The sequence below is a fragment of the Strix aluco genome, chromosome 20 (genome assembly GCF_031877795.1).
Source record: "Strix aluco isolate bStrAlu1 chromosome 20, bStrAlu1.hap1, whole genome shotgun sequence".
NCBI lineage: Eukaryota > Metazoa > Chordata > Aves > Strigiformes > Strigidae > Strix > Strix aluco.
In genome coordinates, this window is record NC_133950.1 from 7,365,033 (window position 1) to 7,377,162 (window position 12,130).

At 46.5% G+C, this 12,130-nt stretch overlaps 1 protein-coding gene across 1 annotated transcript in view; it reads left to right on the top strand.

The window, feature by feature from the left end:
- The window catches only part of PAPPA (pappalysin 1), a 183,259-nt gene that overhangs the window by 163,047 nt on the left and 8,082 nt on the right, over positions 1 to 12,130 (top strand). The window contains exon 21 of the mRNA XM_074846175.1: positions 2,580 to 2,678. Coding sequence (XP_074702276.1) covers positions 2,580 to 2,678 — 99 coding nt within the window. The remainder of the gene's footprint in view (positions 1 to 2,579; positions 2,679 to 12,130) is intronic.

The following is a 12,130-nucleotide window of genomic DNA, read 5'->3' on the forward strand; positions in this document are numbered from 1 at the left end:
TCCTGCTGTTTAAGGATAGTTGTTACTGAGGCAAACTTTGCAATGATGTAATAATTTACCAGAAGCCATTATTACTGACATGCTTTTTCTCAGCATTTTCTTCTCTTCCATCACTGTTAATTGCCAGACCCCTCTGCATCAATAGGAACTTTCTTCTTTTCATCATTCATTCAGCAGTGTCACTGCATCACAATCTATCATCTTGGAAGGCTTTGCCCAGACGACTGATAATGGCCTCCAGCATCGTTTTTAGAGCATGTTGCTTCCAGGATCCACAAATGGGCCAGAGCTCGTTCTCTGGCATTAAGATTTCAGAAGAAATGCCATCTTCACCAAACCTTTTTTCATGACTATGGAAACAGGGACTAATAAGCCAGGAGGTCAATAATACTGGGCCATTAAGCTAATAACAACCCCTAATATATTAATATCCTTAGCGTTAGGGAGGGTTCCCTGAACAGAAGGCTGTAAGCAGGGCATTATTTTACTCTTGGCGATCGCAGTGGTAACCCAGACTGCTGCTTCAATGTGATTTTTTGTCGCTCCCTAGTGGCAGGAATAGAGGTTTATGAGTCAGCCCCGTACTTCTCGGCAGCTAACTGATGTGTGTCAGTAGAAAACTAGTCCCTCTGGACTACCTGTATAGTCTTCCAAAAATATAGGAGCGGTAAGATATGAATGAAGACCTATAAAGACCTCACGCTCCACAGCCAGGCCTCCAAAATGAGGATTTTGGTACCAAATGAGAATAGATGCTATTTGTCCCATTCTTCTCCTCCAAAGGACTGACTTGCTTACTCTGTGCCAGTGTGAGTGAAAGGCAAATTCTTCCACAAGTTTCTTTTACTGTTTTTCCAGTGTTCATAGCTGTAGGATACAGGCATAGACATGGAAAATTAAAGCCAAGCCTTTCTTGACAAGCAGGCAATACAAGGGAAACATGGAGAAGCCTACAAAACTTCCCTGGAGTTTGCACAAAGTGCACGTTTTTGAATATGACCAGGTTGGCATAAAAATATCTCTCCATCCACTTATAAATCATTCCTTTTTAACTCTTAGCATATTAATTAAATTGGAAGGGCATTTGCAAGTCAAAGTCTTTGCTTGTATAAATAAGCCAATCTCTGTGGAAGTCAATGGAGTTAAGCCAGTTTACAGGCATAGGAGCCTCACCCTGTAACTCTGATTTCCTTGTCAGCATTTGCAGTATTTTCGTGCAGCTAAACAAGTGACACCCAATGAGTCAGTCACCTCCTGGTAGTCCTGCTGTGGCCCAATAGTGCCATCATTACCTGGATTTCCTATAACCTGACAGAAATATTAAAATTTGCAAAATGTCAACAGTAAAAGCCTGAGTCCAGACGACTCCACAAGGTCCGTTTCAGTACTGATGAGCATGGCCGTGGCTCTGTCTGGGGAGAGCACGACAAGCTCTCATGGCTGGTTCTTCAGGTATCCATCATCAGGGAGACTCTGGTACTGCAATTGATGCGAAATCCTCCCAGGAAACCTCCACAAGCCTCCCCACCTGCTCTGCAATGATGCCTTCTTGTAGGAAAGTCCCTGGTGTGTTTTTCTCAGTGCAGAATAAATGAATTTTCCAAAGAGCAGATAAAAGGGGAATGGCCCCATGAGCCTGTGCATGTAAGAAGCGTTACAGAGAAATGGCCGTGCTCTCTTCTGAGCATCCATTTTTCTGCGCTTTCGTTGCTGCTTGGGATTCTCATACCTGGCACGGGCCTTTTTTAGCATCAGGCACAGTTTTGACTTCCAAGGAAGACTTCTCTACTTACTGACCAAGAGGGCTCCAATGTGTAATGAAAAACCAGACTTCAAGCCTTTTCTTCAGAATCATGATTATTATTCAGGTCCTGTGCAGCACATAGACTAGTGATCACATTGCACAGACTAGTGACCACATTTTCTTTTTCAAGGTGATTTATGAATTTTACTTAATAGCTCTCCACAACGTTCCTCTGAATAATTGCCATTATCCCAGCGCCGAGCTGTGGAGCGGAGGAAGATTACGTGTCATGGCCAAGGTCACACGCAGTCACTGCTGGTCGGAGAGCAAGAGCACGTGGTCCCTGTGCTGAGCTCAGACCACTTCCATTTCTCTTTGTGATAGGTTTTGTGCCCTCATTGCTGACACTTGTTGCATAGTTAGGAGAACTGTGGTGGAAAGTACAGCTATTAAAAGTAAGCCAGTTTTGCTGCTATACATAACCTTCTTCTTATCCCACATAGTTTTGAAAGGTTAGCTTAAAATTATCAAAAGGTGCCACAATTTTAGATGCCTTGATGCTGTCTCTGGGCCTAGTCCAATTAATATTCCTGAAGCATCATCTTATGTGGGATGTGAAGAGCCAACAAGGGCTCATTTCCCTTCCATCTAATGTCCTTTTTTTTCTGTCTGCTTTGAAGGGAGAGGGGAATAATTATCTCTTGCTTTTCAGGGCATTTGGTAATGTTACAAACTGTATGGCTCCTTCAAGTCTTCATGTTTTCCTTCTGACATACTGTTTCAGATTTTATCCATGTTCATGCTCTCAGCCTTTTTCTGCTTTTTCTTTTTTCAGCCTTTCATGGGGGACAACTACTGTGACTCCATCAACAACCGAGCCTTCTGCAACTATGATGGTGGGGACTGCTGTGCCTCAACAGTCAAGACCAAAAAGGTAGGGATGCCCCTTCATCTTTTCACTGGGAATTCCTTGGTGAGTGCTGTTTTGCGCCTGGAAAAAAATTATTTTTGCTAGAATAGCTGTATTGCTAGAATAGCTGGTCCAAGGTCTCAGAAGGACCTTCAGTCCAGGCACCAGCTCACCACAGGCACTGAGTTCTTGTTGGTTCGTTTTGAAGTTCTCTCTTGATTTGCATGTGTGTTTCCCATCATAACTTGCCTTATACCTGTGCAAGGCAGGTTCTTAAATAAGGTAGTCAGAGACATTCATTCATTCTCATTGTTTCCACACATCCCCTACTTTTATGCTTCTTTAACACCCATTTCTGGCCACTGTTAGAGACTTGTGTTTGAAGCAGTACGACATTTCATTTGTTTCTAACCAGGACAAATTTTGAACTTGTTTCCCAAAAAAAGAAAAGAACATTTTAGCCTCTGCTGTGTGAGATTTTTACCTTGTCTTCAAAATGTGAGTGTAGATCAGAATGAAAATCCAGCTATGTTAAGTATCTGATATATATTAATAAATAACAAAGCTCAAGGGAGCTTGGGCTCAGCATATGACATCATCCATTTCGCCCATCTGAGGAGGAAGGTCCTTGCTACTGCAGCTGAGGGACAAAAGACTTCTCTGCAGGGAACAGTCCTTTCCAAGACAGCTTTGGTTGGAGGCTTCTTTTCCTTGGTTCAGCCAAAGATGTCTGATAAGTACAGCACTGTGGGCTGTCTCTGGCTCATCTGGGAACACTGGAGAAGGGAGGTGGACACGTCTTGGCAAGTGGAAGGAGTTAACTTCTCAATTGGGGAAGAGGTGGGGGAAGAGGTAGTTTTCCTAAAGGTGCTTTTTTTGAACAAATTTTCCCCTGTATTGCTGTTTTCTTTTGCAAGTGGCCCTGCGAGCCATGTGCTGGGAGGGAAGCACAGGCAGGTGATCTTCTCACCCCCCCAAGGGTGAAGTAGGGCATGGAGAGCCCGTATGGGGATCCCTGCTGAAACGACCACTGCAGAGACTAGCGGGGTGACAGGCAGCGGCTGTCTGTGTCATCTTCAGTCTTCAGTGTCATCTCCAAGAAGAGATTCCTATCTCTGGCTGATTTTCCATCTGATTGGGAGGAGCAGCTCAAGGGCAAGCACAGCTTGCTCACTGGCCTCACAGGCCCACCAGCTGGGAGGACAGAGCTGGAAGTGCCCGGTAGCTCAGCATGGCGTAGATCTTCTCCTCCTACAACAGCCTGCCTGGGAAACTTTATCTCCCTGCCTCCAGGCTTCAGAGCAGGGGATGAAAAATCCCAAGAGGTGCCAGAGGGATGGAAGTGAGGTGGCTGGGAGGGGACCGACCCAAACCAGCCCCATCAAGACAGGAGCTAAGGGCACAATGTATTGCTGGGGTGGGGACAGGACTGAAACACAAGGGATGTGAGTGCCGAATTGAGGGGGAGAGGGGTAGGATTAAGGTTTGGGAACAGAATTTATTGCTGGGCAGGGAGTTGAGACAGAGTGGGATCTGCACAGAGTCGTGAGCACTTACCAGCCAGGCGAGTCACGCTCAAAATATCTGCTGCTTCACTGCCACCCAGAAATGAAGTGACCACCCAAGAGGGGGAAAGCACTTTGTAGCCCAGTCAGTAACTGGTTTCTGTGGTAAACCTGCCCAATGCAAAGGGTAAGTGGTTCAGAGACAGGTCACGCATCTGATGCATTTCCCCCATGGAGGGGGAGGTTTTGTAGCTTTTTGGAGATAAGTCTGCTTCCACCGACTTCACTGGGAACTGTATCTTTGTGACTGGGGGAACTAGACTTGCCCTAGTTTGTACTTTAGAAACATCCATCCTAGAGATCACAAGGTTTGAGGGCTTAACCACAGAGCCCATCACTTCCTCGGCTCACATTCAGCTTCCAAAATCTTCTCCTCTCTCCCAAAACACCAACAACATCCCAGGAACTGAACAAGGCACTCGGGAGGAGTGAGAAAACCACCTTCTCCTTGGACCTTCCATGCCAAAAGCAAGATGCTAAGTCCCAATTTATTACATTTATAGGGTAAAGGGGGGAATAATAACCCAGCCGGCGGGCCTGCGGTGTCAAAGCCGAAGAGGTGGCAGGCAGCACCTCTGCCTGCAAAGCGGCCGCCGACACCTGCGGCAGCAGCCGTGGGGCCGCGAGTCTCAGCTCTGCGAGTTATTTTCCCGTCTGAGGCCTTTGACTGAGACCAGATTTCAGGCAAGGCTGTTCAAATACAGCCCTCCCTTTGAAGAGGTTTATGAGTGGAGCGTTACAGGAGATATTCCAAAGGGAAAAACAATGAAAGGTGAGAGAAAAGGGAGCTGAATAAAAATACTCCGCATACCAAATCCTTCCAGCACAGTTTGCCACCTACTTAAAAAGGCACAGTTTTAAAATACACATTGGGTGTAAAAGCCAAAAACCTGGAGGAGACATAGGGAGGGGTGAGTCCAGCTCTGTTAATTCCAATACCAGATGAGGATGTATTTTCATACGGTTGTAGAAAGAGCAAGACACATGAAAGAGGCTGCTTTGCTCCTTTTCTTTCAGGGTTACATACTATGTGGCAGATGTGTCAGTCTTTTAAAGCCCCTGCAAGTTTATCCATAAATGTCTAACATTTATGCCACACCTGTTTTTCTCCCAGAATGTCACAGGACATTTTACAAGCTTTAGATTTATCATCTTTTCACCGTTGCAGCCATTGCTGAGGTGACACATGGTTCACATTTAACAGAACATAGCAACTCCACACATTATTTTAGGAAAGGGCTGAAGATTAACATTGCATCATGTGAAGATTCAGGAGTTAACAGGCAAGTAAGAGCTGGCTTCAGATCTTTAATGTCCGCAAACTGTCAAGACATAAGTTTCACTGCAACCCCACTACCCTCCCAAACGCACTTTCAGCTGCACACAGTGCTGTGAACCAGGCTGCGTGAAAGCAAAATTATTCAACCTTTATTCACTTTAATTCTGAGCTCTCTTACTTAATGTGAGATTTTGCATGCTCCTGTTTTGTTGCCCTGAAAATGCACAAGAGACTTGCATGCAGTATTCGCTTAGGCCATGTTTTCCCTTTGCATTTGAGCATTTGCAGCAAATGACCTTGTGCATTTCTGCAGTGAGGAGGGAACAGAGCAGTGTGACTTATCTGACCAACCGCCGACTAATCAGTGCTGCTGCTTAGATAGGAAATAATGAGTATTATTTGCCCTGCACTATTCACAGTCAGGCTAGAGAGCTTAAAAGAAATCATTAAAGACCTCTTTTGAATGCTACAAATGGCAACGAATAAATTCAGTCATATTCTGGGCATAAATTCGAGGCAACTGCAGTCAGCAAGCGGGAAAAAGAGACATTCATCAGCTTAATTATTTGTTGTGCGCTAATTGATCAGCATCCCCCTGCAGTGGCGAGAAGCCAGGGCTGGCGCAGGGGTGAGTGCCACCCAGGGAAGCAGGGACATGCGTCCTGACGGTGCTGCCCCGGGTGGGTGGGCTGTGTGGGGAGCAGGGGCTGGCGGCAGGGTTTGCAGTTGGGGCAGAGGACGGGGCTGCGCTGGGCACAGCTTGCCCTGTGCATGACCCAGGAGCAGCTTTGAGAGACAGGAAGGCCATTGTCGGCCAACCTCCAAGCTTCTGTTGTGTATCTGGAGGGGATAAAGTCTTCCGTGAAGGACAAAGCAAAATCCCATCTCCTTTTAATCTTCCTACCCTCCTGACCCAGCACAGGTTGCCAGCTCCCTTCTGCCTGGCTGCTCTAGGAAGCTGCTTCTTGCTTTGTATCCTGCCACAGATAAAAGAAGATACTATTTTTTAAAACATTAAATACGTGATACTGCTAAAGTGAGAAAAATAAATAACCTGGGCATAACTGGCTGTCTCTGGGCTGGTGGCCACCTGCGAGGACCTCCTGGGATGTGTGGCATTGCAGGGAGAGAGGCTATGGCTATTTCCTGCTGATTTGTTTCAGGAAATTTCTCTCCAGTCGCTGTTCTCCTTCACTTCTTTTCTTTTCCCCTTCCTTTTTATCAGTTTTCCCTGGACAAGGCTGTCTAGAAAGAGCTTGCAGAAATTAGAAATGTCTCTCTTTAGGCTCTGCTTATGTACTCAGATTGCAGATTTGCTTAGTTGAAGATCCTGCAGTCCGGTCCCTGCAGATTTAAATACACAGAATTTGCTGGTTTAAAATTCCCCCAACTTAAACCATTTGAAAGGGTGAACTTCCATCTGTCTTTCCTCTCTGCCTTTCCTTTTCATCGCATAAGGGGTAAACCTACAGCTCCCATGAGAAAAACCTGTCTCACTCAGTTATCACTCAGGTTTTCCCTCAACCACTTTGCCCCATAGCACTTAGAAAAGAAAAAGAAAATCGTCCCGCCCCTTCAGCCTCTTGACATTTCTGTCCAACACCTTGGAGAGGAAAACCAGCAAGTGCCTCAGCGGAAAACAAATGAGGACTTGCAGTAGATAGAGGACTGTGTGGGATTCATCCAAAGCTTTGCTTATCTAAAAGATAGGCAAGTTATCAAAACCTCTTCAGAGACTTTATGGCCGAGAATTCAAGGCCTAAAGAAAGGAGCTTTGAACTGAGGGGCTGCTGCTGGCTCCAGCAGGGATTTCCAAAGACTGTTCCTGTCTTCCCAGAAACAGGGGTCTGCTGCACTCCTACCCCTAAGACAACAGAAATAACCACTTCTCGGTATTTTGGAGAAATAAGCGCTTTCTCCCAGGTCTCTAACTGCAACACAGACCTGTCTTGGGGAATCTCAGGTCTTGCTCTGTCGGCAGAACATGGGTTTGAGGCAGTTTGCGCAATCAGCAGCCTCAGTGACCACCCTGGCTGAGGAAATTCTGCTCATCCAGAAAAACCGATGGTCCTGCCACAATGCTGCTCCCAACAACTTGAATGTCCCCAGCTGGGTGTGTTTGTCAGCTCTATAATTAGCGGGCAAGATCCAAAGAATGGTGGGTGAGCATGGCGGAAGGAAGGCTACAACGCGGAGTGTCGCTTCAAGCCTCTGGAAGCAGTTGAGCGCTGCTGCGTGCTCCAAGCCCGCTGGTTCACCCGGGCGTGTGGGTGAACTCGCTTAGCCATGAGCTGTTGGTCGCAGCCTCAGTGGCTAGCTGCTTGCCATGTGAGGAGTGTTTTCAGTCATGGTTGGTTGGGATGGGAGCTTATTTTGGGGCTCAGAGGCTTTCCAGGCGGTGATAAATTAAAAGCAGTGATGGTAGTAGCACATGTTGCCTATCCTGAGAGAACGTTCTTGGCTTCAAGGGACGTGGGGCTTCCCACAACATACAGCGTTCCCAGGAGACATGCTAGCAGAGGGTGTTTGCTTTGCTATCCGACCTCACTTCATTAGCAAGTGTTACAAAAGCGAGCGAACAAACCTTCCCTGCTCCACTGCCAGCTATTTGGCCTCTGGGTGGTCTGGCTCCTATTAAATCTTTGGTGATTATTTAGACTAATTACATTCATGTTTGCACAATCAGTAGCACGAGGGTAGGAAGTGCAGCTGATTGCTGAGCAACTGAGCTCCATGTGGTTTGGCAAAGGGGCTCCCTCGCTCCGCTCAGCAGGCTGGCGGGGATGCGGGGAACCATGCGGGCAGGGCTTTCCTGGGGATCCCTGCTGGCTTTGGGCCATCCTGCTGCCACCGGTTCTGGTGGGGCTGCTCCTGATTCGTACCCAATGGAGAGAGATGAGCATCTGTTAGGTTCAGCTGAGCTACGTCTTGTTACACCACGTTTGCTGGTTTGAATGGGAGGAAGCCCGGTTTACAGCAGGACAGTTAACAAAAATTCAAGTCTTTAAAACTGTATATACTGCATGGAGAGGAGGTTTCCTGTGAGCTTCATCTTCACCTTTCCCAGGCCCTGTGGAGCAGTGCCCTAGGTGTGAACCTGCATACCAGCCCCCAGAGTTTAAAGGGGGCTCACTCTTGTTCTGTTATCTCAAAACAGCCCTGGTGACCTAAATGCTGAAAACCACTGAGAAGACCCTTACAAGATGCATTTTTGTCCCACAAGGGCCTTGTCAGGGAACAAAATACTCCCCAGCATTTGAGCTGTGAGGGTCTCAGGAGGCGCGGGGCTGTGACACTCAGCACGGCCTGCCACGCTTATCTCGACATGCCACGCTCGCCCGCAGAGGCTCTGTCTGCAGCGGGACCTTCATATTTCCAGTTAGGCTTGTCTGGGAGATTTCGCAAACACTTCAGGGCTGAAATCTAACAACAGGCTGTTTCCCAACACTTTGCAGCCCTCCTCCCATGCTTCCCCCTCCTCGCCTCCAACCCAGACCCTTCTCCAGGCCTGATTTTGCCTGCCCAGTGCTGCTGTGAACCAGCCCCAAGTGTGCTGGATGGGAGGTACAGCTGGGTCAGCCTGATACGAGCCTGTGTGAGGGATGAGCTCTGACCCTTTACAGAACCCTTTCCCATCCCTCCCTGTACCTGTCTGGGATTTCTCCTGTCAACATGCCCACTAGTTCCCTATAGACTGGCCTTTCTCAGCAGGGATCTGTCTTGGAATGTCACCAGCCTCTTCAGATAGGTGCCGTGTAGTGAGTATTTGTGGCCTCTCACTCATTTCATGACCTGGATCCTAGTTCTGCACTGGTCTGTTGTATCGTTGTCTTTGTTCCCATAGTCAGGACCATCAAGGACAAATGTGGCCCTGTTTCTAAGAGGGAGCTTGGGTTTTGTCCACGGTCTCATTGCCTAGTGTGGGAGAGAATGCTTAGGGCTCCTGTACCCTTGTGAAGAATGGAAGTACGGGTTCCTAGCATCGCGGTGGGTTGGTCAAGGTGGGGGTGTCTCAGACCTCCTGTGCACTGCACCCCGAACATCTGTGCTAGCCTCTGGCCTAGCCCATAAGCCCACACCTGCTGCAACTGCTCCTTTAGGTTCAGAGCAGCGTGTGTCATGCAGTGGACACTCCTGGGGTGATGGGCATGATTTAAGTTGTGCCTGTTTTCTCTTGAAGATATATAGGTCTGTGGTCCAGTGTGGTTCAAGTCAGACCCACGTTCCGTTGAGTGCTGTCGGTTGACGCCATGGCTCTGTTCTGGATCAGCTCCAGGAAATGTGTGTGTGTGTGTGGTGTGTGTGTGTGTGTGTGTGTAGAGGGTGCATGAAGGTGTGTGGAGCTGTGTTCTTCAGTTGTGCCTTTTTCAACCTATTTTAGTTAGTCTGAGGAGACAATATCCTGCACTACATCAAATGACCAAGCCAGGCCCTAAGCTTCATGTTTAGCTTTTTCTCTTTGCCCTCCTAGATATTACCCAGGTTTTCTACAGGGGGAGATAGATGTAGATGAAATGCAGGACTTGGCAGGTGGAAGAAAGAGGAGCCAATTCCTTAATACTGGCTTTACAATGGGTATATCTGGATATTTCAGTATAGGTCATATATTCTGTTAATGACTTGGGCTTTCACAGACATATTTAAAAAGAAAAGAAGCAGTTAATCTTGGAGTATGTGTATCTGGGCTCCACACCTAAATGGGCTATCATTCAGAAAAAGGTTCAGCATTTATTATTTCTAGCACATCCAGCAGCTTTATTCATGGCTTTGTACTCCAGAGGGCTATCACTGTATGAGCCCAAGGCAATAGACTCTGCTAAGGGGTTTTATGGTTTCTCTGAGTTGGGTGTTTGTCAGATTCCTCGTAGATGCCGTGTGTGGGTTAGATTCCCTAAATACCTGTGGAAATCAGGTCCTTGGGGAACTCAAATGTGTATTTGTTGTAGATGTTTTTTAAAGTGGAAGTCCTGTATTACTGCTAAGTGTTTGGAGAATTTTGTCTTGTCTAATATGACTGTGGATGTGCTCATTACCCATAGAAATCTCTGCCTTTTCACAGAATAGAAAACTGATCTCTGGAGCTCACTGCCATAAGACAAAACAATTCATCTATGTGGACAATAGCACTGTAAAAACCAAATTGCATTAAAAAAAAATCTGTAAGGGACATAAAGTGAATAAGGCTAATCTGATCAGTATTACACTCTTACACTCAGGCTACCCACTGCTGTGAACTGCTGCTGAGCCATGAAACTGCTCTTGGGGCCACAGCTCTGCCCCGGATAGAAAGCTTCTGCTCTCTGTCCATGACCATTAGGAGACTAGAGGTTTCTACAGGACAACACATGGCAAGACATTCTTCTCTAGTGGCTCCGTATCACCAGAAATTGGCTGCAATGTAGTAATGATCTAGTCTCTTATGTGCACCTTTTGTTCAGGTTGCTCCAGTGCTGAGCACATGCTTACAGTGACCTGTAAGACAGCAAAGGGGAAAACAAGAGATTCATGAGTAGAAATGGGAGGAGAGGGCAACATCGAACTCATGCCAGTTTGGGTTTCGAAGGCCACTGTTCAAAGGCACAGCCCACAGAGTAGGTTAGGGGAACGTGAGCTGGTAGTTTGGAGACACAGTTGTGCAGGGCTTTCACTCTTGGCTCTGGTGCTCCCACAAGTGAAATGGGATGTCCATCTCTGGGATCTCTGGGCCTGCAACACGTTTCACTGTCCCACTTATGCACGGACAGCAGCAGAGACAAAGTGCAGTAGGATGCCACAGCTAATTTCAGTCACTACTGAAATGCCTGAGCTGGGTGTGTGGTTGTCCTGTGTTCAATGCAAAAGGTGTATCCACTCCTCTGTGAGCCTGTCTCTCCTTTGAATGCAGGGGCCACTTCATCGCCTTTGTTAGACTGTTACAGACAAACGCAGTGAATCCACGCCAGGGAGAGGAAAAACCTTGATCAAGACAAATGAAAGAATCGGGTTCCCAGGTCTCGCCTCCAACCAGTAGCTTTGTTGTACAACAGGGAGGATTTTTTAAGTCAAAATCATTGCCAAATCCAGATTGAACTGAATGATTCAGGATAAAAAATAAAAATAGGGGAAAACTCCAGACATACTTAAATGTTTTGTTTGAGCATTTTCTAAGTGAAATAAGTTTTTATTTCAAGACATAACTTTTGCTCTGAAATACTTTTTTTATTTGTATGTCTTGGAGGGAAAGGTCAGACTTGAACTGTGGGAGATAATCTAAACCAAAATGTTTCCTTCTACACTGAACAAAAAAAGTAAATTTTTTTATGCATATTTTTTTTTCCTTTCCAGTATTTTAATTCAGTCATTAAACAATTCTCCCTCAGCCTCCTCCCCAAACCCCATTGTTTGCAGACTTCTCTGTTTTCCTATCTAAGAATACTCATAACACTGTGATATGAGACAGTCCTGCTCTGGCTGGCTGCTGTTGGATCAAGTGACCCTTGAGCTCCTATTGTTTTCTGCAGTTTATAAACTTCTTTAGTTTCCAATTATTTGAATTAATTTGCTTTTAACTTTTTGGACAATCCCTTCTCTTTACAACCTCCACATTTGCAGAACTGTAGATTCAGAGTATTCACTGGTTGGTTATTTAGCTT